Below are 24643 nucleotides of genomic sequence, written 5' to 3'. Positions count from 1 at the left end.
TGACCTTCTTAGGTGAATCATCGCACAATTTTCTGGGTTGAACTCCATCTGGCACTTCTCAGCCCAGTTCTACCTGCTGTCAATCTCCAGATATAACCTATGTCAACCCTCCAACTTTAATGTCATCTGCAAATTTACTAACCTTTCATTTCCTCATCTGTCATTTATAAAAATCACTAAGAGCAGGAGACCAGAACAGAAACTTTTCAAATACCACTGTTGTTTACTGGTTTTCAGGTTCAAGTTCATGTTTGTCATTCAACAATACACATGAAGACAGCCAAATAAATCAGTGTTCCTCCAGCAGCCAAGGTGTAAAATGCATTATCAACTGTCACACACAGCACAAAGCAAATATAATTACGATAATATACAGTCAACTTAAAAAAAGGTCATGTACCCTGAGTGTGGTGCATGGGATGTTGTCTTGATGCCACTTTTCTGCAAAAACAAGCACATCACAGTCCCTCATTACGCACCAGTGCAGCCACAATATCAGCACAATCCAGCTTGTCTTCCACTGAGCAAACACAGGAGAGCAGCACTGATAGGAGGGGCTATTCTGCTCTTCCCCCAGCCTTCATGCTTGCTAATAAACCAGTAATCTAACCTTGTGGTACATTACATTACCAATGTCCTATAGAGTCCTGCAATCACAGTTTTGTTCAGCAGTGCAGAATAAATTTGCTCTGGTTGTAGCTTTCATGGCATTATGTAGCCCTGGATCATGCTGACTGAAACATGAATTTGTTAGACTTCAGTTCATGTTTAACCTGCCATGCATACACTTGAGGAAGTTTCTTAAGTAATTTTCTAAATTAAAAATATCCTAACTATTGGAGGAACACACAGAAATGCAATAGGTCAAGCAGCATCAACTGAGAGGAATAAAGAGTAAATCTTTTGGGCCAAGACCCTTCATCGGGAGTAGGTGTCCTAATATTTACAAATGTGGGTAATTCCCTCATTCTGATATCTGTACAGGCATGAGGGATGGAAGAGGTACCCAAGCAGTGGACGGAACATGTAAACACCGAAGATAGTACCATAGATCAGGAAGAAACACGAAACCATAAAGTGTAGGACCATAAAACTTTGAGCCCATTGAGTCTACTCTGTCATTCCTTCATGGCAGATGTATTATCTATCTTAATCCCATTGTCCCATAACCTTTAATGTCTGTTGACATGGTATCTGGAGCTGTTCGGCAACAGTATTAAACTATAATCAAATATATCAACAACCAAGATGCCAACTGTTTTCTTTTTTCCATGGATGCTGCCAAGCCTGGCTGAATTCCTTCAGGATTTTCAAATGAAACATTCTGTTGTATTGTTTCTCCTTTCTGAAGTTTGTAACTTGATCTCTCTCTTGAATGTTACAGAATGTGACTGAACGTAATCCCTATCCTGATGATGAAGACCTGGTTGAAGTCAAGTTTGCTAGATCTCCAATGATGTCCACGTACTTGGTGGCATTTGTGGTTGGTGAATATGACTTTGTGGAAACCAAGTCATCAGATGGTATTCTGGTTCGTGTCTACACACCCATTGGAAAAGCGGATCAAGGAAAATTTGCTCTTGAGGTTGTTTTTGTTTTTGTATACTTCAGTATTCCTGCCCTTAAATGGAGAGGCTGACGCAATAGACCATTTCCTTGAACTCAAGTTGTCATAAATGCTCCCCAGTTCCTTGAATAAGACTCAATACTCCATTGCTAACAAAGGTAGCCTTGGAATAAATAAATGGAGGCCTTGTGCTTCTGAATTTTAATTATATTTTTAACCTTCCATTGGTTGTTCAGTGGTATATCTCATTCATTCATCTTATTGTCAAAGTTTAAATTGCAGATTGTAAATTCCCAACAGCAAGAGACAAAACAAATAACTAAATACGTAATGAAGAGTAGAGGTTCAGAAAGGGAAAGCATTTGGTTAACGCGTAGTCCCAACTATAATGACTAGTACAGAGAATTAGGAATAAGTGATCGTTTGTACACAGCTAGTGTGAAGGCTTCAGAGGAGTCAGTAAAGGCCTGAAGTAGGGAAAAGATTAGGATATTTCTAAAACACAAAAAAATTGAGTGATTTTTTTTTATTAAAAGGAATTAAACATAAAATAGATCAAAGTATATAACAGTACAGATCTTTAAGCTTACAGTGTTATAACCTTTTCAATCTAACCCTTCTCTATTACATAAACCTCCATTTTTCTATCATCTGTGCACCTGTCTAAGATTTTCTTTAATGTCTGTAATGCCAGGGTTCCCAAGGGGTGCATGTACCTTGCTTAATAGTACTAGTCTACAGCATAAAAAAGGTAGGTAACCCCTGTCATAATGGATTTCCTTTTACCACTACCCTCGTAGGGCATTTTGCACACTCATTTCTCTATAAGAAGAGAAAACTTGTCTCTTGACATCCTTCCTTTTCTATCAAGTCACCTCCCATTCTCCTTCACTTAAAAGAGAAAAGCCTAAAATCACTCAACCTAACCTCATAAAAAATGCTATCCACATCTAAACAGTATCCAATAAATCTGTTCTGCAATCTCTCTAAAGCTTCTTAATTCTGGAAAATGTTCACAGTGATCGCCAGAAATTAATCTTATCAGAATCATTTGGGACTGAAGGAAGCTCGTCATATTTTATATTCAATATATTTTATATTCAAGTCAATAAGTTCCATTTGTATGTTATTAGGCATCTGCATGATTTTTTGTTCACTAAGTGAAAATGGGTTTGTAAATGCACGTATGCAGTCTTCTTCTTTAGCATAATCATGAAAACAACTTTCAACTGACTCTTGCAATAACCTGATCGTTTCAATATATTTTGTAAAGTTGCCATTATCTTCAGCACATTCACTCTGCTCTTTTAAGTGCAGTAACTGGCTCAAATCCTCATTTTGTAACTGAGAGGTGAACAGTTTTAACTTCATCTTGAATGCATTGATATCACTTACTAAGCTAGGAAACAATTTCCTCTTGCCCTAAACATAAAGTGCACTGCAGATGCTGTGGTCAAATCAAGACGTACAAACAAGCTGGATGAACTCAGCAGGTCGGGCAGTATCCGTTGATTGTTTCTTTCAACGGATGCTGCCTGACCTGCTGAGTTCATCCAGCTTGTTTATACGTCTTCTTCTTGCCCTGGAGTATCAAATTTAGATCATTAAGATGGCTGGTAACATCAACTAAAAATGCTACATCAAATAGCCAGTTGTTAAAAGGGCTCTTTCCTCAGGCAGCTCATTTTTCTTTTCTAGAAAATTATGAACAGTATTTTTCAGTTTCTAAATCTACTCAGAACCTGTCTGCTAGAAACCCAGAGCTTCACAATGAAGGACGAGATCGCCGTATTCCACATCTAACATTTCACGATATTCTCTGAATTCTCATCTGTTTAATCCTCTTGCTCTAACTTTATTCACACATTTCACAACCAGTAACATAACATGCTACAAATTTAAAGTTTTTCCACACAGTGACTCTTGGTGTATAATGCAGTGATAGTTTAATAGAGGACGACCTAAAAAGCCTAAGAGTTGTAGTCCCAGCAGCTTTATCTATCATTCATGGCACTCGGTCAGTACAAACACCAATGAGTTTACTAGAGATTTTCTAGGCATGATTTTAGTTTGTCAAATACAGGTTTCCCCCGATATTCAAAGGAAGAGCATTCCTATGAAATAGTTTGTAAGCTGGAATGTCGTAAAGTGAAGAAGTAGTTACCATTTATTTATATGGGAAAAATTTGTGAGCATTTGCAGACCCAAAAAATAACCTACCAAATCATGCTAAGTAACACATAAAACCTAAAATGACAGTAACATATAGTAAAAGCAGAAATGATCTGATAAATACACAACCTATATAATGTAGGAGTACTTTTCTGCATGTGTTGCAGCACTGTCCACCACAGTGAAAATCTCACGCAAGTGCTCTCGGCAAAAACACACAGTGCAAAGCGTTCCCAGCAGAAACACATAGCACAAGTGCTCCTGGCAGAAACACACAGCGCAGGCGCTCCTGGCAGAAGCCTCCTTTGCAGTAACCTTTAAGCTATGAAGCTACCAAACAACACATAAACATACACAGCCTGTATAAAGTAGGAATAATGTATGTACAGTGTAGTTTCACTTACCAGAATCAAGAAGAAAGCGAGCACACTGATGATGGTGTGTTAGGCTGAGTTGTCGGAGGTTGGGGTGGTGGGAGGTAGAGGAGTCTGGGGTGTCATCTCATCGTTGTCTGTTTCCATCAGGGTAGACAGGTCATCTTCTATGTCTGTCTGCCTCCATGTCGAAGGCCGAATTTCATCGTCTGCTGTGGCTGATGTGGAAGGATTGAAAAACAACAGTATGCTTGACTGCTTAGCTTCGCACATTTTTCTATCATACAGTTCTTTGTAAACACTCAAACCATCCTGCAAATATGCCCTAAACATACGTACCCTTTCAAAATTAAAATCATACTTTTCTGCAATCATTGCAGCATTGTCAGTTGCAGCAAAAATCTCACGCGATTGCTTCACGTTCAATTCGTGGACGACTTCACTTTCGGGCCGTTCACTACTGCGTTCAGTTTCAATTATCCTTTCCTCTTCATCTCTCAGTTCTTGGTAAAACCTCTTCAACATCATCTTCGTCAACTTTCACAAACCCTTAGCCAATCTCACTATATCCTTACTTTGTTCACCACGATGGAAACGCTTAATTATCTCGAGTTTTATGCCCTTACATGTGTTTTTAGGCTTTTCCGATACCTTAGAACTCATCTTGCTAACGGATGCACAAAATAAATCGACATATAGCACTGATGCTCACAGGCACATGTTTAAGCAATGCCTGCTAGAAAGCAGTTCTGGGGGAGGAACTTGGCTTCTTGGCACACGCTGCCTTTTTTTGTAAAACACCTTTTGTTAGCGAAAACAAGTAACTAATTTAGGTCTTTTGTAACAGTGAGGTGACGTAAAGCGAATGTTCAAAAAACAGGGACACCTGAATGTCTGATTCTTTTGTTTTTCCATGAAGCGACTCAAGACTGGTAAGTTCTTCAAAGATGCTAAAATTATCATCAATTTTTCTTATAAAAATGTTTAACTGGGCTACATCACACATGTCAGCAGATTCATCCAAAGCTAAAGAAAAGAAGTACAAGCATGGACAAGGTCTTTCAGTTGCTCAGATATGTCAAGAGAGTTCTTCGGTGTATCTCATAACTGTTTGCTTTGACAGAGCAATTTCACCTTTTCGATATTGTTATCACCAAGATGTCTTGCATGTATTTGGAGCCAAGGCTTAACAATTTCTTCTCCATCAGAGAAAGTCTTCAGTTTTTGGCCAATGCTGAAACAATTTCGTAGGACACTTCTGTCATTGCCAAACTTTCACAACTTCTTTTAACTAATGTATTTTGTCTTCTTTTGATTTCTTCCTTTTTCTTAATCACATATTCTTTCTATAATTCAGACCCAAGCACTAGCTTCAGTTTTCCTTCCATTTCAGTCTGATGTTGTCTTTTATAGTATCTGTTAAGATCATGTTGTCTATTATACGAGACAGTGTTTTCCAAAACAATGCACGGACCTGCTATAAGTAAGAGCTTATTTTTCCACTGTTCATTGAATCAACACAATCTATTATTTTCTGCTTTTCTTTTGCTCAGTTTCTTTTGTATTGCGATGTAACTGAACTGAATGTAAAACGAAGGCTTAATTTTTGAAAAAGTACAAAACTGCTAATGTTCACAAAGAACAAACTAGGCACAACTCAGTAGCCATGAGGGTCAATTGTAAACTGACTGGCAAAAACCTGCGATGTCCTGCTGGTGCAGAAGCCTAGTGCCTTAGGATCTAACAAATATCAGTCGTGTACTGAACAGTTTCAGAACGACTGCAGAACATTTTCTTTTTCAATCTTTTTATTAAGTTTCAAATTAGTAAACATAACAATAATGATGATACAAGGAGTTCAGGATTACATTAATAACGGTTAACATATACAAACACAGATTCCAAGTAACAAATGTAGTTTAGCCTCCCAATCGCTCTGTAAAACAAAAGTCTTTTATTCCTAGTTTGACTCATTGAACATTTTTAATTGAAAACAGAATGCTGTGTAAGAAGATAACATTTGCCAAAAGATGTGCACAAAATAATAAAATTGCTTAAAATAATTGCTAAGGTTTAGATTTATTCTCATTAAGACCCATTTCTAGCTCTAAGCCATTTGAATTCCTGTTATAGATCTTTTTTATTATCGCTAGGGTGCAATACGCCACTTCTGATCATCCAATGGGCCAATTAGGTGCGTGCGCCATAGGTCGGCCATCCATGATGTAGACAGTAAATCAACACAGTACAGATCAGAATACTAATCCATGTGTAGAGTCAAAAGAGATCTTAAGTAAATAGAAATATAGAAAACCTACAGCACAGTACAGGCCCTTCGGCCCACAGAGTTGTGCCAAAAGTGTCCTTACCTTAGAAATTACTAGATAGCCCTCGATTTTCCTAAGCTCCATGTACCTATCTAAAAGTCTCTTAAAAGACCCTATCTTATTTGCTTCCACCAACGTTGCCGGCAGCCCATTCCACGCACTCACACTCTCTGAGTAAGAACTTACTCCTGACATCATCTCTGTACCTTCTTCCAAGCACTTTAAACCTGTGTCCTCTTGTGGCAACCGTTTCAGCCCTGGGAAAAACCCTCTTGTCTATCCACATGATCAATGCCTCTCATCATCTTTTACATCCACCGACGTTGCCGGCAGCCCATTTCATGCACTCACCACTCTCTGGGTAAAAAACTTCCCTGTGACATCTCCTCTGTACCTATTTCCAAGCTCCTTAAAACTGTGCCCTCTCATGTTAGCCATTTCAGTCCTGGGAAAAAGCCTCTCACTATCTACACTATCAATGCCTCTCATCATCTGATACACCTCTATTAGCTCCCCTCTCATCCTCTGTCACTCCATCGGAAAAACACCGAGTTCACTCAACCTATTCTCATAAGGCATGCTCCCCAATCCAGGCAACATCCTCGTAAATCTCCTCTGCACCCTTTCTATGGTTTCCACATCCTTCCTTTAGTGAGGCAACCAGAACTGAGCACAGTACTCCAAGTGAGGTCTGACCAGGGTCCTATATAGCTGTAACATTACCTCTCGGCTCCTAAACTCAATCCCACGGTTAATGAAGGCCAATACACCGTACTCCTTCTTAACCACAGAGTCAACCTTCGCAGCTGCTATGAGTGTCCTATGGACTCAGACTCCAAGATCCCTCTGATCCTCCACACTGCCAAGAGCCTTACCATTAGTACTATATTCTGCCATCATATTTGACCCACCAAAATGAACTACTTCTCACTTACTTGAGTTGAACTCCATTTGCCACTTCTCAGCCCAGTTCTGCATCCTACCGATGTCCGGCTGTAACCTCTGACTGCCCTGCACACTATCCGCACTACCTGTGTCATCAGCAAACTTACTAACCCATTCCTCCACTTCCTCATCCAGGGCATTTAAAAAAATCACAAAGAGTAAGGGTCCCAGAACTGATCACTGAGACACTCCAGTGGTCATCGACCTCCATGCAGAATATGACTTGTCTACAACCAACGTTTTCCTTTAGTGTGCAAGCCAGTTCTAGATCCACAAAGCAATGTCCTCTTGAATCCCATGCCTCCTTACTTTCTCATTAAGCCTTGCATGGGGTACCTTATCAAATGCCTTGATGGAATCTGTATACACTACATCTACTGCTCTTCCTTGATCAGCCATGATCACAGTGAATGGCGGTGCTGGATAGAAGGGCCGAATGGCCTCCTCCTCCTCCTGTCTATTGTCTATAATGTGTTTATTCACATCCTCAAAAAATTAAATGTCTTAAGGCACAACCTGTCTTTGTCAAAGCCATGTTGACTATTCCTAATCATACTATACCTCTCCAAATTTTCATAAGTCCTGCCTCTCAGGATCTTCTCCATTAACTTACCACTGATGTAAATATTTTGTATATGGACTCAGGAGGTGAACACAGAGTCTACAGAAGTGAGGCAAAACAGCATCACTTTTGTGAAGTATATACAGATTACGGCAGAGCAGTTGTTTGCTATCCTGAGGGAAATTAGGTTGGATCAATCCCCAGTGTTTGACAAGGTTTTGCCTCAGACGGTACATGAGGCAAGTGTAGAAATTGCTGGGTTGAAGCAGAAATGTTAAAACATCCTTGGTGATTGAGAAGGTACCAGAGAATTAGAAGATAGCCAGTGTTGTTCTGTTGTGTAAAAATGGCTCTGAACATAAAGCAGGAAGTTACAGGTTCGTGAGTCTGACATCAGTTGTAAGAAAGTTATTAGAAGCTATTCTAAGGATCCAGATATATAAGTATTTGGATAAATGTGGATTGATTAAAAATAGTAAGCTTGGCATTGTTTGTGCTAGGTTTTATCTAACTAATCTTATAGAGATTTTCAAGGAAGTTACTTTGAAAATGCATGAAGACAGGCACTGGAAATTGTCTGCATGGACTTTAACAAGCTGTTTGGTCAAGAAGGTTCAGTTGCTTAGCATTCAAGATGATGTAATAAATTGGATTAGACATTGGTTTTATGGATGTTTGACTGTCTGGAGGCTTATGTCTAATGGAATGCCACTTGAATTAATGCTGGGTCCGTTGTTGATTGTCATCTGTATCAACTATCTGGATGATAATGTGGTAAATTGAATCAGTAAATTTGTGTAAAAGTCAAGACTTGGGGTGGGGGGGGTGGGTGATGTGTATAGTAGACAGCAAGGAAGACTATCATTGCTGCCAGAGGGATCTGCATCAGCTAGCAAAATGGGCTGAAAAATGGGAGATGGAATTTAATGCAGATAGGTTTGAAGTTTTGCATTTTGATAGGACCAACCAGGATGGATCTTAGACAGTGAACCTAGGGCACTGAGGAGTGCTGTAGAACAAAGAAATCTTGGAGTACATGTCCATAATTCATTGAAAGTGGCAACACAGGTAGGTAGGGTTGTAAAGAAAACTTTTGGCAGAGTGGCCTTCGTAAATCAAAATTATAAATGCAAGAAGGCTTTTTCCACTGAAGTTGGGTGGGAGTACACTAGAAGTCATGGGTTAAGGATGAAATGTGAAAAGTTTAAGCGGAAGCTTCACTCAGAGGCCATGAGACTGTGAAATGAGCTATCAGCTCAAGTGGTCCTTGCAGGCTGGATTTCAACATTTAAGAGAAGTTTAGACGGGTACCTGGATGGTAGAGGTATGGAGGGCTATGGTCCTGATGTAGATCTAGGCAGTTTAAATGATTTTGGCATCCATTAGATTGGCCAGGTGGCTTGTATCTATGCTATACTTCTTTATTAATTAATTTTAGAATGATGGCACACTTGCCATAGACAACAGGAATGTCTTTAAGTGACTATAGTTGGAGTTAAAGAATAAAACTGGTATCTACCAAATTTTTCTGAAAGTGCACCAGTATTGGCCAAGAACTAGGTTGGACTTGGTTTTGCTATACTTGGCTGTTTAAGGTTTCAAAAACATATTGGTCATGCAGATGCAACACAATAGACGAGGGTTCTGGTCTTTATTCATTCATCATACGCCGTGTTGTGTGACCATTGTCTTTCCATGACCATGATTGTCTTGACAAATTATTCTACAGGTGTCATTTGTGATTGCCTTCTTCTGGGCTGTGTCTTTACAAGATGGATGACCCCAGCCATTATCAATACTCTTCAGAGATTGTTTGCTTGGTCTCAGTAGTCATATAACCAGGATGTGATGTGCTCCAGCTGCTCATACGACCATCCATCACCTGCTCCCATGACTTCTCATGGCCCTGGGTGGGGGGGTGGGGGGCTAAGCAAGTGTTAGACCTTGCCCAAGGGTGCCCTGCAAGCTAGTGGAGGGAAGGAGTGTCTTAAACCTACTTTGGTTGAGATGCATTTCCACCCTGCCAGCCTGGTGATATTCATACTAGGCATAAAAAGGAAATGGAATAAGAGAGAAACTTGCTTTTTTTTACAGAGATATTCAAATACTTGCATGCATCATGTGCTGTGAAGTATTTTGAACTGTGTTGTGCATAAATCAAGATTGTAACTCCTGTTTTCTCACATTACTCATCCTCCTGCTGTAATTGCTGACTCAGAGGCCAGGTAACCAGGTAAACAAAAATAAAATGACTGTCTGAGAAGCAAATGCCTAATGTTGTGGGTTCAAAATTAACATTGCGAAATTGACCATAGAATGATATACAGCAGGGGTTCCTATTCTGGGGTCCAAAGACCTCGGTTAAGGGGGGGGGGGGTGTCCATGACACAAGAAAGGTTGGAAACCTCCTGTATTGCCCAGTTTAGGTTTAAATGGAGTGTTTAGAAATAACTTTATAAATAATAATGTTAGGACATATGGATATTATTTCCCCGTCTACTCTTAAGGAACATAGAAGGCTGTTTTATTAATTATTGTATTTGCTGCACAGAGGATAATTCCCCTAATAGCTTGAGTACTGTGTAATCGTAATTCTGTTTCTTTAACAATAGATTAGGGAATCCCAACCTGTAGTCAATAGACTCTTCAGTTAATAATAGAGGTCCATAGCATAAAAAGGTTGGGAAACCCTGCAGTCAAAAACCTTAAAACAGTTTATTTTTCTATATTTATGGAATTATACTGCTTTATAGTGATTTGATTTTTTTGTTTTTGCTAGGTTGCTGCCAAGACACTACCTTTTTATAAAGAATACTTCAATGTTCCATATCCTCTACCAAAAATTGATTTGATAGCTATTGCTGACTTTGCAGCAGGTTGGTATCACGAATTTCTTCTTTCAGAAATTAAGAAAGAGCCACAGAAGCCATTGCCTCATGATCATTCTATTGAGTCGTAATAGAACAGAGAGTCAGTAGAGCTGCTGAAGTCAAGTAGTTAAGAACAAAAGCGGAAAAAGACTCAAGAAAGATGGTAGGGCAACAGATTCAATTCTTAAACATTTCATTCAAATTTGTATATGAGTTAAGTAATCTGATTCCCTTGATTCAAATAATGCAATAGCAAGAGAAGCGTCCAGAATCAAGCAAAGAACTGTGAACACTAGAAGGCATGCTGAACTACTATGAATAAATACTATGACCACTAGGAGATCTACTAAACAGTTACATGTATATAGATAGTTTAATAAAATACAGCTTGCTTTCTATCCATTATGCTGCTGGTATTTAGGGCAGCAATGAAAGTCCTCCATCTGTAGTTGTGTTCAAGGCTTCCTTCATCATGCCAGAAGCTTTCTTTTATTTTCTCTACTGTCAAAAAATCCTGGGTAGGGATTCAGGAATACCCTTGTACCCAGATGGAATTCCATACCAATTGTTCTTTTTGTAACAATTTTGTTTTACCAGTCAGGGTTATTAGTCCTGAGCGGAATCCCTGAACCTGAAAGATTGGTGGACTATTTTTAGTCGTTCCTTTATTCTTTGACCAGTTTGGCATTGGTAACCCTAACTCAGGGGTCAGCAACCTTTACCACTGAAAGAGCCACTTGGACCCGTTTCCCACAGAAAAGAAAACACTGGGAGCCGCAAAACCCGTTTGACATTTAAAATGAAATAACACTGCATACAGCGTTTTGTTTTGCCTTTATGCTATGTATAAACAAACTATAATGTGTTGCATTTATGAAATTGATGAACTCCTGCAGAGAAAACGAAATTACATTTCTGCAGGCAACAAAAACATTTTGAACTCCGAAAAAAAGACATTGGGTTGAAGGTTACTTTTAAGTAAAATACTCAACGTCTATTTGAGTCCTTCTTGTATTTATGAAAAATGCCAAACTTAAATTTGCCGCCAGCAGCAAACCAAAAATAACGTCAGCCAGCTGTCAACCTGAAAAATAAAAGGAGTATTTCACTGAACAATGAAAACATATGAATATACGTAAAATAATAGGCAATTAAAATATTTATCATACTTGGTTAGGTTGACTCACACCTGACAATGCAGTCGTATTCAGTAGGGATGGATCGATGCTTAGGGGAGTGACCGGGAAGGATAATGTGTTTTTTTCCTCTCTGAACTCACAGAAGCGTTTCCCAAACGATGTTTGCATTGCGATGATTGCAGAATGTAAATACTCCGAATTTATCATGTCGTGACCTTGTTTGAACTCTCTCAAATTGGGGAAGTGAGACAATGTGCCTTTCTGTAAATCTCTGGCAAGCACTGTCAACTTGCGCTCGAATGCCAAAACATCCTCCAACATGTGCAGGGCTGTACGTCCTTACCCCTGAAGAGCTGTGTTCAGCGTGATCAGGTGCGCTGTCATGTCTACCATGAAGTGTAGCTTTTCCAGCTCAGGAAAGCTGAGCCCTTTGCTGCCCAGGAAAGTTTTCACTTCTTCCAGACACGCGACAAAGCGTTTCAGCACCTCCCCTCTGGACAGCCAGCAATAAAAACACGTAGCGGTGTGCTACACGCAGTCAGTAAACTGCAGTCAAAGATAGCTTTATTCAAACTAAACAGCCTTGCTTTTAAGCCTCCCTCACGCGGATGCTGCAAAAGACACGTACTCACAAACCCCTGTAGGCTATCTCCGTTAGCCTGAACGCTGGCTAATTGTGAGCCGGTTCGGATGTGTCAGGAAATGGGTCGCCACAACGTCTTATTTAGATTGTACAAGATCACCATAATCTTCAAATTTAGAATTACATTTCAAAAACTAACAAACTAACATAAAATACATTTTAATTAAATACTGACCAATTATTTCCCAAAGCAACAGGGAGCCGCAGCACAGACGTAAAAGAGCCACATGTGGCTCCGGAGCCGCGGGTTGCCGACCCCCGCCCTAACTTAAAGCCAATGCATAAAGCCATGATTCTAAGCATCATAGCTCTCTGGGTCATTGAGGCGAGATCCACCTGATAATTTGAGTTCTATGACTTTCAAGTAATTTTAACAACATATTTGCAAAAATCAAAGATGTTTAACAACTGTTCCACGTGTTTAAAATTCCCACGGTACTGTTTTGATATTTTTCTCCACTTGTTATCTCTTCACCTTCCCTTTGCACCACTCAGATTGGTAACTTTCAATTATGCCAGTAACTGTTGTCTACTGTTGAAGTTGATGATTTTTTAATATACGCATCACTGGCACTAGCCTACCCACCTTGAAAGACATATATACAGAAAAGTGCTGATGAAAGAGCAGCAATATCTTGAAGGATCCTGCCCACTGTCTATGGATTGTTTTTCCACATCTGTAAGGAAAGAGGCTATGCAGAATCGACACCAGGACCACTAGACCCACAGACAGTTACTTTCACCAAGCCATCAGGCTGGTAAATATTTCCACCCATTAACCCACACACCTCATCAGCCTCCACGTCTAAATCAGCCATACATCTGCACAGTTCCTTAGCTCCCTTCATCCTCACCCCAGTGGACGACCAATTGGAACATACACTCCACACCTCATACACACAAATGTCCTAGAAGAGTTTCTTTTGCCGAGAGTAACTTTGTCACTTTATCTTTTCCTGTCAGAGTCACTTTATGTTGAGATGCTTGAGCACCTAATATGTATGATCAATGTATGTATATAATGTGATCTTTTGTATATGTCCTCTTTCTCAAGCAGTTACTTATACTTGTTTAATAGGAATGTTCTTATATTAATTTTTTTTATGCTGCATTGGATCTGGAGTAACAAATCATTTTGTTGTGCTTTACACTCGTGTGCTGAAGATAGACAGTAAACAACCTTGACTTTTGAAATACCTACCTAGTCCCTCCCAGAATCAATGTGCCATGCTTCCCAAAATGGAAAAAATATAGCCTTGACTGACTGCCTCTGTGATAACTTGCTTAGCTTGGGAAGCATTTTTGAATTAGTCATTTAGTGGAAATCTATTTTCATATTATAAGAAATAGAAGCATGCCAGTCCTGCTGTAAAATTTAAGGTGATTTGGCTGATGTACTTGATGCTCGAGAGTTTAAATGAATAAAGAGAAAATTAATGAGTGCTTATTTTTGTTTATAGGTGCCATGGAAAATTGGGGCCTTATAACGTACAGGTAATTTTGAAAATATAAGTAAATTATGTCTAAACTACATATATGTCACCATATACAATTCATTTTCTTGTGGGAATCAACCGTAAGTCCAAGAAACAGAGTAGAATTGATAAAAGACCATACCAAACAGGATGGACAATGGCCAGTGAGCAAAAGACAACCAAATATACAAATACAAAAGAAGAAAGAAAACATTGTAATAAATAAGTAATAAATATCAAGAAACTGAGACGAAGAGTCCTTGAAAGTGAGCCAACAGATTGTGGGAACAGTTCAGTGATTGGGCAAATGTAATTATCCCTTTTGGTTCAAGAGCCTGATGGTTGAGGAGTAATAACTGTTCCTGAAACAGGTGGTTCAGAAGCCTCAGTGAGTCCTGTCCAATGGCAGCAATGAAAAGAGAACATGACCTCAATGGTAGGGGTCCTTGATGATGGATTCTTCTTTCCTGTGACAGTGCTCAGTGGTGGGGAGGGCTTTACTCATGATTGGTTAGGTCCATCTCTTTTTGTAGAATTTTCTTTTCAAAGGCATTGGTGTTTCCATACCAGGTTGTGATGCAACCACATTATTTATCTATTTAACTATCTGTCTATTTATCTATCCATCTACCTACCTACCTACCTACCTCCCTCCCTCCCTCCATCCATCAGTTTGTCTGAAGTATGTGGTCTGTGATTCAATGCCTGCTTCAATGCAAAATTCACCATCAAAATTAAAAGGAGAAAATCTACACTAAAAGAAGAACTTCCTTTACCAATGAAATATTCATCTATGATCCAATTGACTTAGTGACACCAAATCATTTGTCTTGGGGAATGGGCATTCTGGGATCTATAACTAATGGATCCAATCTTGGGCTGAGATTGGCCAACATTTAGGTTCTGAAATCCTGTGAACATAGAAACTCCACCAACTCAAACCTGTTCTACAAAAATAGAATACTGAAAACCCTTGTTGAGGCAGAGTGCATCTATAGAGAAAAAAAGTGATATTCACATCTATGTAAGACGTTCTGCAGATGCTGGAAATCCTGAGGAACACACACAACATGCTTTTGGAACTCATCAGATTAGCCTGTAAACATCTCAAACCCAAACCCTTCATTAGGACTTGGGAAGAAGGGGGCAAAAGCCAGAATAAGAAGTTGGGGTTGGAGAGGAAGAGGTAGAAGTTGGCTGGTGAAATCAAGTCAGGTGAACAGGAATGAATGAGGGTGGGACTGGGATAAAGTAAGAATCTGGGAGGTGATCTTTGGATAACAAAAGTTCAATGTGAATTGTGTATTTCAGCTCCTTATAGAAGGCAGTAATAAGTTGGAGAAGCCTTTAATATGGCCATGGTACTATATATAGTATTGGATCAATAATAGACTAAAGTGATGTTACACTATACCAGCTCCAGAGTAATGTTGACTGTTCGTTCAAAGAATGCTGTGCTAAGAAACTGTTTACCAGAATACTCTGCATTCCTTACCCAGATTAGCATTACCCACATAATCATTTGTAGTCTATGTAGATTAAAATTCTGTCTGAGACAGGTATGATTCCAATAATATGGTTACATTATTTCTTCTTTTATACTCATTCCAAAGTTGTTGTTGCTGTTATATGATTCAGGTCAATAGCAGAATGCATTAGTTTTAACGACACCCTGAAATCATGCAGCAGAATTTTAACTGGATAGAACACTAAGCAATAAATACTAACAAAAGTTTTGACCCACGGATCCAACAAACAAGCAAGTAAAAATATCATACATCTTGGATGCAATTCTTATTTACTGAAATGTATAACTTACTGTCCTTTTCTCCAGAGAAACGGCTCTCTTGATTGATCCAAAGCATTCCTGCTCATCATCAAGGCAGTGGGTCGCTTTGGTAGTCGGCCACGAGCTTGCTCACCAGTGGTTTGGAAATCTTGTCACTATGGTAATATTCTAATCCTTGGAAAGTAAAGAGTTTACTTGTGAAAACTCAGCTTATTCTGTTTTAAACAAGAGGCTTGTCTCCAGGCAAAGGCTTGCTTTTATCTCAGAATTTCACTGTACCAGTATTTAAAATCAAAGTCATGATACAAATATAAAACATAGTGGGAGTTAGAGAAGGTTGGTTAAATTGGATGAAGCTACTCCAGCGTTGGTTAAGTAAGACAATGAGACTAGCAATGTTTTTTTCAATGGCATTTAAATTATCTGATTAAGATCTGTCAAGATTTTAGCAAATCGTTTCAGCCTGTCTAGCTAAGTAAGGCATAGACACTGTACACCTTGATTGCACTTCATAGCCAAGTAACCGGTAGCAAACCTGAAAATCCCATACAAAACTTAACGATCAACCTTCTGAAAATGTGTGAGAAGAACAAGTAAAGAATGCTGTAGATTAACTTGATGTATATGCAGTGTTGAAACTGAGCAGGGTTTACCATTCAAGTACTATCTTGATTGATAGTGGTGAAAATGATCTTCGATTTACTGTGTATTTTAATCTAGCATTTTCTTCAAAACTGAAAATATTAACACTTTTTAGGAAGTCCTTTTTTAATCCATTGTAGAGACAGTGCTTAACTGTTCACAGAATATAGTCAACATGCTTGTGGCCATGAACTTATTTTCACTAAAATTTTAATGCAAAATGCTTCTGATTTGTACCTTAAAATTTCCATATATAATATGCTGCTTTATATTTTAATTCACATTTTTTTACTTTATATACTTTTTAACTGAACATTTATTCCAAATTCAAATTCAGTTCCATTTATTTATCACATATATTTTAAAACATACTGTAAAATGCATTGTTTGTTTTAACCGCCAACACTACCTGAAAATGTGTTTGCAAGTGGGTCGTTCCACATTCCACATGCCTACAGTGTTTTGCAGGATGTAAGCAACTACAACAGTACAATAGCAAAACAAACCTCTTTCTTCCATCCCACACTGACAGTCTTCCAACCCTAGGAAGGCTGCATCCAAGCTTCCAGTAAACTTGCAGACATCAGGCCTCCAACTTCCCCACAAGTTATTATTCAAGATGTCTGTGTAGGTTTAAGATGCAGCTACAAAGTCTTTTCTGCAGGCCAACACTGGGCTAATGTCTCAACAAAAGATGCCTAATGAACATCAGAAACAGTCCATTGAGCCTCGCAAGGCTGCTCTGAATTTCAGCAATGCTACATCTACTCTTGGACTTCAAATACAATTTTCCTGCACTTTTCCCATGTCCCTTGATTACTAATGTGCAGAAATCTGTCAGTTCCTTTTCAGAGTAGTTTATAATTAAATCCCATAGTTGATTGGATTAGAGAATGGCAATGATTTCTTCTCATTTCTGACTGGCTTGTATATATGTCAGGATGGAGATACAGGAGCATCAGGGATAGGATTGCCAGACTGAGCAGTTTTTTTCCCCCACATTACGAGACTTAAGAATATCATGCCAACACCAATGCCTTATCACTGGAGCTGTGATCTGTTCATTATTTGTATGTGCTGCATTTTGAATTATGCTTCATTAACTTATTTATGGTAATGTTTTGATTTACGTACTGTGTGTGCTAGATGTTTTGTGGATGCTGTGATCTGAAGGAATGTTGTTTCATTCGGTTGTGTGTATGTGCAGTCAAATGACAACTGACTTGAACTTGCTGTTTAGTTTACGTCTCTGATCTCCAGTTCTGGACTCCAGCCAACAGAATTATAATCTCTGCATTTGACAGTGCACCCTAATTAGTTGAACATATTTCAGGAGGTAACTGGATTTCTATATATGAAGGGCATGAAAGTGTCATACCGTTTAACCTAGTTTAGTCCAATTCTTGTATAAGTGTACACTGATTATCCACTTTATTAGGTACACCTGTGCACCAATCAGCCAATCATGTGGCAATAACTTAATTGCAAAAAAGCATGCACACATGGTTAAGATTGAGTATCTCAGAAACTGCTGATATATTTCAATACAGAACTACCTTTAGATAAGGGATTCCCAAACTTTTTTATGCCGTGGATCAATACCATTAAGTAAGGTGATTTTGGACCTCAAGTTGGAAACCCCTGCTAGAGTTTACAGAGAAAGGTGTGAAAAACAAAAAAAAAAGTCCAGTGAGTGCCAATGGAGAAGACAATGCCTTTTTGATGAGAGAGATTAGAGGAGAATGGCTGGACTGGTTCAGACTGACAGGAAGATGACAGTAACTCAAATAATCACACATTTTGACAGTAGTGCAGAAATGCATGACACATCAAACCTTCAAGAAGATAGGCTACAGCAGCAGAAAACCTTGAGCATACAGTCAGAAGACACTCTGTTCAAGTAGCCACTGACAATGGCTTGAAGGTGTATGGGAAGAATCCCAGAATGTTATATTGAAATCAGGTAATTCGAAGAGTAAGCTTGAAGAGCCATATGTCCAATTCCTGTGGTTATATTTTGCATTTCTGGGCCTTCCATGAGGACAGACAGAAATATTTAATTCTCGTTTGTTTTTCTCTAGTTTGCCTTTAAATTCTCCTGTCCTATTGTCAGACATAAACCACAAGGAAATAGGATATGTGGGCAGGAGAGAATTGTTGAACCAAATTGATCATCATCATCATCATCATTAATATGTTCCATTTATATTATGTGGGCAATCATAAATTTTTTTGGCAAATTTTCTACAGAAGATTGATATTCTTTTTCTGGACAGTGTCTTTACAAGACAAGTTCCTTCAGCCATTATCAATACTCTTCAGAGACTGTCTGTCTGGACTTGTGATATGCACCAGCTGTTCTCATAGCTTCACATGAACCTCATCAGGGGTGACTAAGTAGGTACTATAACTTGCCTAATGGTGATCTAGAGGCTAATGGAGAGAAGAAGCACCTGACATTTCCTTTAGTAGAGATGTATCTCCACCCTGCTACTAGTACATGTGGTATAATCACAATCAGCTGGGACAGGTTAGCCAACTTCCATTCAATTCTTTCAATTTTTAGTGAATGTTTGGTGAATTCTAAAATGCTCCCTTACCTTATACTTGAGGCTTTTTCAGACAACTTTTAAGTGTTTTCCATAGATACAACTTTTTAATTTCTCCTGTAACCTATTTTTTGACTTTTTTCACTCTGTGTTTACATGTTTGTAAAAGCAATGAATCTGTAGATATATTTAAAGCAACAGTTGATATGTCCTTGACTAATCAGGGTATGAAAGGTTACAAGGAGCAAAGAGGAGATTAGGTTTGAGAGGGACAGTAAATCAGCCATGATGAAATGGCTGAGCAGTCTTGATGGGCCGAATGGCTTAGTCCTACTCATATGTCTGTGTTTTAAAGGAATGTGTTCATTTTTGCAGTTTATATTTTTAATGCCTACCATTGCCCAACTTTTGCTCAGAGGTTAAACAGCAATTGATGTCTTAATGCTCCCCTATAGCTGTGTAATTGTAATTCTATCTCAGACTTCCCTACCTGATCTAGAACATCTTGTAATCAAGTGCCATCCATTTTAGCTGCTGATGGAGTTTCCGCTATCATCCTGGTAACACATTCCTCTGCGGGCCAACATTAGGAATTAGCAGGCGCGGAACCACGTACCCTGATGCCTTCTGTATCATTGCAGGAAATTTCAACCAGGACAGCTTGAAGAAGTTTCTGAACAACTATCACCAACATTTCACCTGTCAGCACAATTGTCCATTGTTGTACCACCATCAAGAATGATTACTGTGCCATTCCATATCCATACTTTGGGAAGTCTGATCACCTGGCTATACCTCTCCCAGTGTATAAACACAAACTTAAAAACTGCATCACCAGACTTGAAGTCTGCCCTATGAGCAGTTTCAAGTTCCTATGAGTCAATAACCCTTAGGATCTATCCTGGACCCAGCATATTGATGCTATTACAAATAAATCGCAACACATCTATATTTCATTCAGTTTGAAGAAAATTGGTATATCGCCAAAGAAACTTGCAGATTTGTACAAATATATCATGGAAAGCTTTCTAGCTAATTGCATCATCATCTGGTATGAAGGGGCCATCTATCAGGATCAGAAAAAACTGAAGAAAATTGTAAACTCAGTCACCTCCATAATGGGCACTAGATTCCTCGGCATCGAGGACATTCGAGAAATGGTCTCAAAAATGTAGCATCCATCATTAAGGATCCTGTCACCTAGCACATGCCCTCTTCTCATTGCTCCGATTGAGGAGGAGGTACAGAAGTTTCAAGATACATAATTAATTTTTCTTGGAACAGCTGCTCCCTCTATCGATGGACAATGAATTCATTAACATTTCCCTCTTTTTGCACTATTTATTTAAATTATTTTTTAGATATACTTAATTGGAATTTATACTTTTTATTAATATGCAGTGGAATGACCAGTTTTACTGTATATGCCAGTGATACTAAATCTAATTCTAATTCTGATTAATGAATTCCACAGGTTGAAATTGGGCACTGACTTGTACTCTCTCTGCTTTGGATCAGAATTATATTTAATATCATCAACATTTGTTGCTTTGCAGCAGTAGTAAATTCCAATGGATAGTGATAAAAATTATGAATTCCAGTAAGTATCTAAGAAAATTATCATGCCATCTCCTTTTGTTGTTCCCATGATTCAAATATGAAGTACCTTTCAGACAATACATGTCATTGAGTGAAGTTATCATGTACTCTTTTAAAATGAGGTAGAATGTAGGGAATTACCCAATAGTTTAAGGAAGTTTCTTCTAGGATTAGTGAAGACAAACACCAGGAAGTTATAAGAGGGTCATTTTGCAACATGGAAGCTGTTGGAACACATAAGAAAATACAACAAAAATCTGGTAACTTTCAAATTTTGAGCAAGATGCAGTATTGATATGGAAATAAATAACTTTCAGTAGTATTACAGATATAAGATAAATAAAATCATTTTGTATTCATGTGTAAGATAAGAAGCATAAATTAAGTAGATAGCCAGAATTGTTTTTCCCAGGACGAAAATGGCTAAACCAATAAGGCATAATTTTAAGGAAACTAAAGGGGGACGTTGGCAGAGCTAAATTTATTACACAGAGTGGTGGGTGCCAGAGGGTGATCTTAGGGTCTGGTATATTAGGAGCATTTAAACACTTTTAGTTAGACAAGTTAGTGATAGAAAAATGGAAGGCTATGTGGGAGGGAAGGGTTAGATTGATCTTAGAATAGGTTAAAACGTCTGCATAACATCATGTTGAAAGGCCTATATGGTGTTGTAATGTTCTATGTTAAAAGTAAATAGAATATTGTCTATCTTCCAAACTGAGTAAAACACAGTTCACTGCCACTTAATGTTTAGTGGAATAATCCTTCTTTCTGAATGAACCTTAAAGGGAATTGTAAGAGGCAAGGGGCCAGAGTAGTGGGAATCAAGTCTGGCTTTACAGCAGAGAAGTGAAAACATTAAATGAGAGGAGGTTCCATATAATCAGTTATATGGAATCTTCAGATATGTCTATGTAGGCAACATCTAATGATATTGACCTATTGAGTGATTTCATCCACAAAAAAAAATTGTGCCGGTTAGTCAAGTTGGGGTGGCACGGTTATATAGCAGTTAGTGTAATGCTATTAAAGCAGCATTGACCGCCGCTCTCTATAAGTAGTTTGTATGTTCTCCCCATTACTCTGTGGGTTACTTCTGGGTGCTCTGATTTCCTCCCAGATTCCAAAGGCATACAGGTTAGTAAGTTAATTAGTCATATGGATATAGTTGGGTGGTGTGGACTCAATGGAGTGGGAGAGCCTGATACTGTATTGTATCTGTAATTAATTAAGTTGTCCTGCCTTATACAAATATTACAGATTCTGTACCCTCGATTGTTTTCTAAATACTGACTCACTGTCCCATCAGATTCTGTGAACTCTTCATTAACCGGTGTTAAGTTGGCAGGACAATAATTTATAATATTTAAATAATATATTTAAATATATATGTAAAAATTAAAATAATCCATATTTTAAAATGAAAGTGTCAAATGTAGTTTTATAATAATATGCACAATTTTGGATCCTTAACTGTCACTTGAAGTTAATTTTGCTTTTCCCACTCTTGTCCAAGTATAATACAGTTAAGTCCCTCCTTTCTAAAGCTGGCTAAATTCAAGTATAAAGTTAGTCATTCAACCATACACACCTGTAGAGTTAAAAAAAAACAAGACCAAACTATAAAGTGCAGTACATACAGTGGCTACTGTTACGTATCCCGTAACTGAATAACTTACCAGCAAAGATAGAGAGGTCTGTTGAAGTCTGTTGTCACTATTTTCAAACGTTTTATTTATAAAGGGACACAAAAGTAGGGTTAATACATACATTCAGATAGTGCACATCGTCAACATTCAATCTAAAGCGCAGGTATAGTAATAATCATTAAGAAGTGAGCTCTGCTGGTGTCTAGGGGTTAATAGATTGTCTGTTGGAAATATAAAAGTCTCTCTGAAAGTCAGCAAGCCTCAGCCCTTTGAAAATCGCTGGGTTTTGCGTGGGGCGACTGAGAGAGAGAGATTGGGGGAGAAGAGAAAGAACTTGCCGAGTCTTGATGAATCTTCCGTGAAATTGGGGGAGCGTTGATTTCCTCTCCCCGATGTTAGTTAAAAGCGGTTTTCTGTGATTCCAGCCACAAATTCCAATCCCGGAATCGAATGCACATGTCTTCCTTCAGAATGGCTTCCCACTGCTGCGGGATCACTCTCGTGTCTTCTTGGTGCGTCTGAGGGGCTGTCCCCCCGAGACTCTCCTTTATACTTCCTCACGGGGTCGCAGGTGTCAATCAGGTCGGGATGATGCAATCTCTCTCTCAAGCAGCCCACCTTGCCCGAGGGCTTTTCACGTGGTCTCCATGAGACAATAGTTGCTGGCATCTTATTCTGTATCCCTGGTGGGATGTGCAATTTTTCACGTTTCTCTCTCTCTCACTTCCTGGGTCTACTGACTGCCCCCCCCTCAACGGGTGCTCTTGCGATTCTCACAAAGGAGGGGGCTGGGATCATAACACCTCCCCTCTTAAAAAGATGTTTCACCAGCGGTTAAAACAGAGTGGTCCACAGTCTTACAGGAGTTTTGGATCTAACACAAGTTTTTCTTTTCACAAAATACTACCGTTATACATTCAAGTCAGTATCTAAATAGTTAACGATTACAGTGTCCCTTTCTTTCATAGCTTAACATTGTGAACCATACATCAGACTTCAGTTCAATAACCACCTATTTAATTTTTTTTTAAGCAACAAAACTAAGGAGGTGTGACCTTAGCTTAGGTGCGTTTACAAAAGTTTACGCGAATACTAATCGTTTCAGTCGATTAACTTAACCGGCAGGTCTCCAAAGGGCTGTCTTTATTATTCACAGGCTTTGGCGCAAACCTGTTCAACCTGCCTGGCTGTCTAACAATGGCATCTCCATTAACCGTCGCCTCTTTTCCAGCGAGCCCCCCCATGGGGAACTTGAGTAGTTTTGCGTGGTGAACTCCCGCCCGCCCCGCTCATCGGGGTTATTTTAGCAACACCATGCCCCAGACTTAGACCCTTTTCACCCAATTCTTCGATTTTACCCAGGTGGCTGGCCCTTTTATCAGTCCCCTTCAGACTATTGGTGTTTGATTCGAACTCTTCCCTCAAGTAGCCTGTCGAAGGCGGTCTTTTCACACCCCATCCTGGCGTAACAATAGAATGGGGGACCCCGCTATTCCCCGGCTCACTCTGTGAGTGATCTGCCAGGTTTAAGATTTCTTCCTTCGATTTGGAAACTAGAGACTTACCGTTTCCTTCGCCAACAATCCTCACCCCCCCCCCCCCCCCATTCTTAAATTCTGCATTAACTTTGAACACTCCTTCGAGTACAGACGCCGGGGAACTCACACTTTCCCCGGTTACCAAGGTTAACCCTTTTCCCACTGAACCGAGTTCATCTGACCCACAAGGATGGCCGCCCCGTCCCACTGGGTCAGATACCTCAGACTTCTTCTGAGCTCCGTTACTAGGTTCAGCCCCTCGGGCATCCCCATCTCAGACACACTCAAACGGGACATTGGCCTCTTCCAGGCTTTCAACACCCGTACCTTTTTCAAATTCTAACCTCCCCCATCCTCCCAGTTACTCTCTGGGCAGCTCCCACCCAGGGAAGGCGCAACCCTGCGAGCTGAAACAACCTCCTCGGCCTTTTCAGCAGACTCCTTCGAGGCAAGGGTATCCTTTCCATCTAGGACTGCCCTCCTCTCGTTATCGGTAACACCTTTAGAACTCTCAAGTTCTTCAAACAATTCTGCCAAACCAGACAGATCATCCATGTCCAACTCTGGACCTTTTAACAGCTTCATCTGTTTCCCATCTTTATTTCCTACCTTTAGGACCTTTCTCTTCGCTAAAGGCAGATCTATCTCCTCTCCCTTACCCCCTTTCACTTTACTACTCTTCGTCTTACCACCCTCGAAACCCTCATGGCACAGGGTCGGCAAAGACGTCTCAGCCAAATTAAAACTGGCCAGATTTAAACTGCTCTCGTTCACAGCTCCCTCTCTCGACAGGCTGCGAGTGA

At 39.4% G+C, this 24643-nt stretch overlaps 1 protein-coding gene across 6 annotated transcripts in view; it reads left to right on the top strand.

The window, feature by feature from the left end:
* The window catches only part of LOC132385332 (puromycin-sensitive aminopeptidase-like), a 330919-nt gene that overhangs the window by 144776 nt on the left and 161500 nt on the right, over positions 1-24643 (top strand). For all 6 annotated transcript variants that reach the window (XR_009509156.1, XM_059957354.1, XM_059957353.1 and 3 more), the window contains 4 exons: positions 1385-1585; positions 10727-10823; positions 14060-14093; positions 15909-16023. Coding sequence is in view for 5 of the 6 variants with exons in the window: in XM_059957354.1 (XP_059813337.1) it covers positions 1385-1585; positions 10727-10823; positions 14060-14093; positions 15909-16023 (447 nt within the window). In the remaining variant the exon portion in view is untranslated. The remainder of the gene's footprint in view (positions 1-1384; positions 1586-10726; positions 10824-14059; positions 14094-15908; positions 16024-24643) is intronic.

Source organism: Hypanus sabinus, chromosome Y (genome assembly GCF_030144855.1).
Source record: "Hypanus sabinus isolate sHypSab1 chromosome Y, sHypSab1.hap1, whole genome shotgun sequence".
Taxonomy (NCBI): Eukaryota; Metazoa; Chordata; class Chondrichthyes; order Myliobatiformes; family Dasyatidae; genus Hypanus; species Hypanus sabinus.
This window is presented reverse-complemented; position numbering and strand designations above follow the sequence as displayed.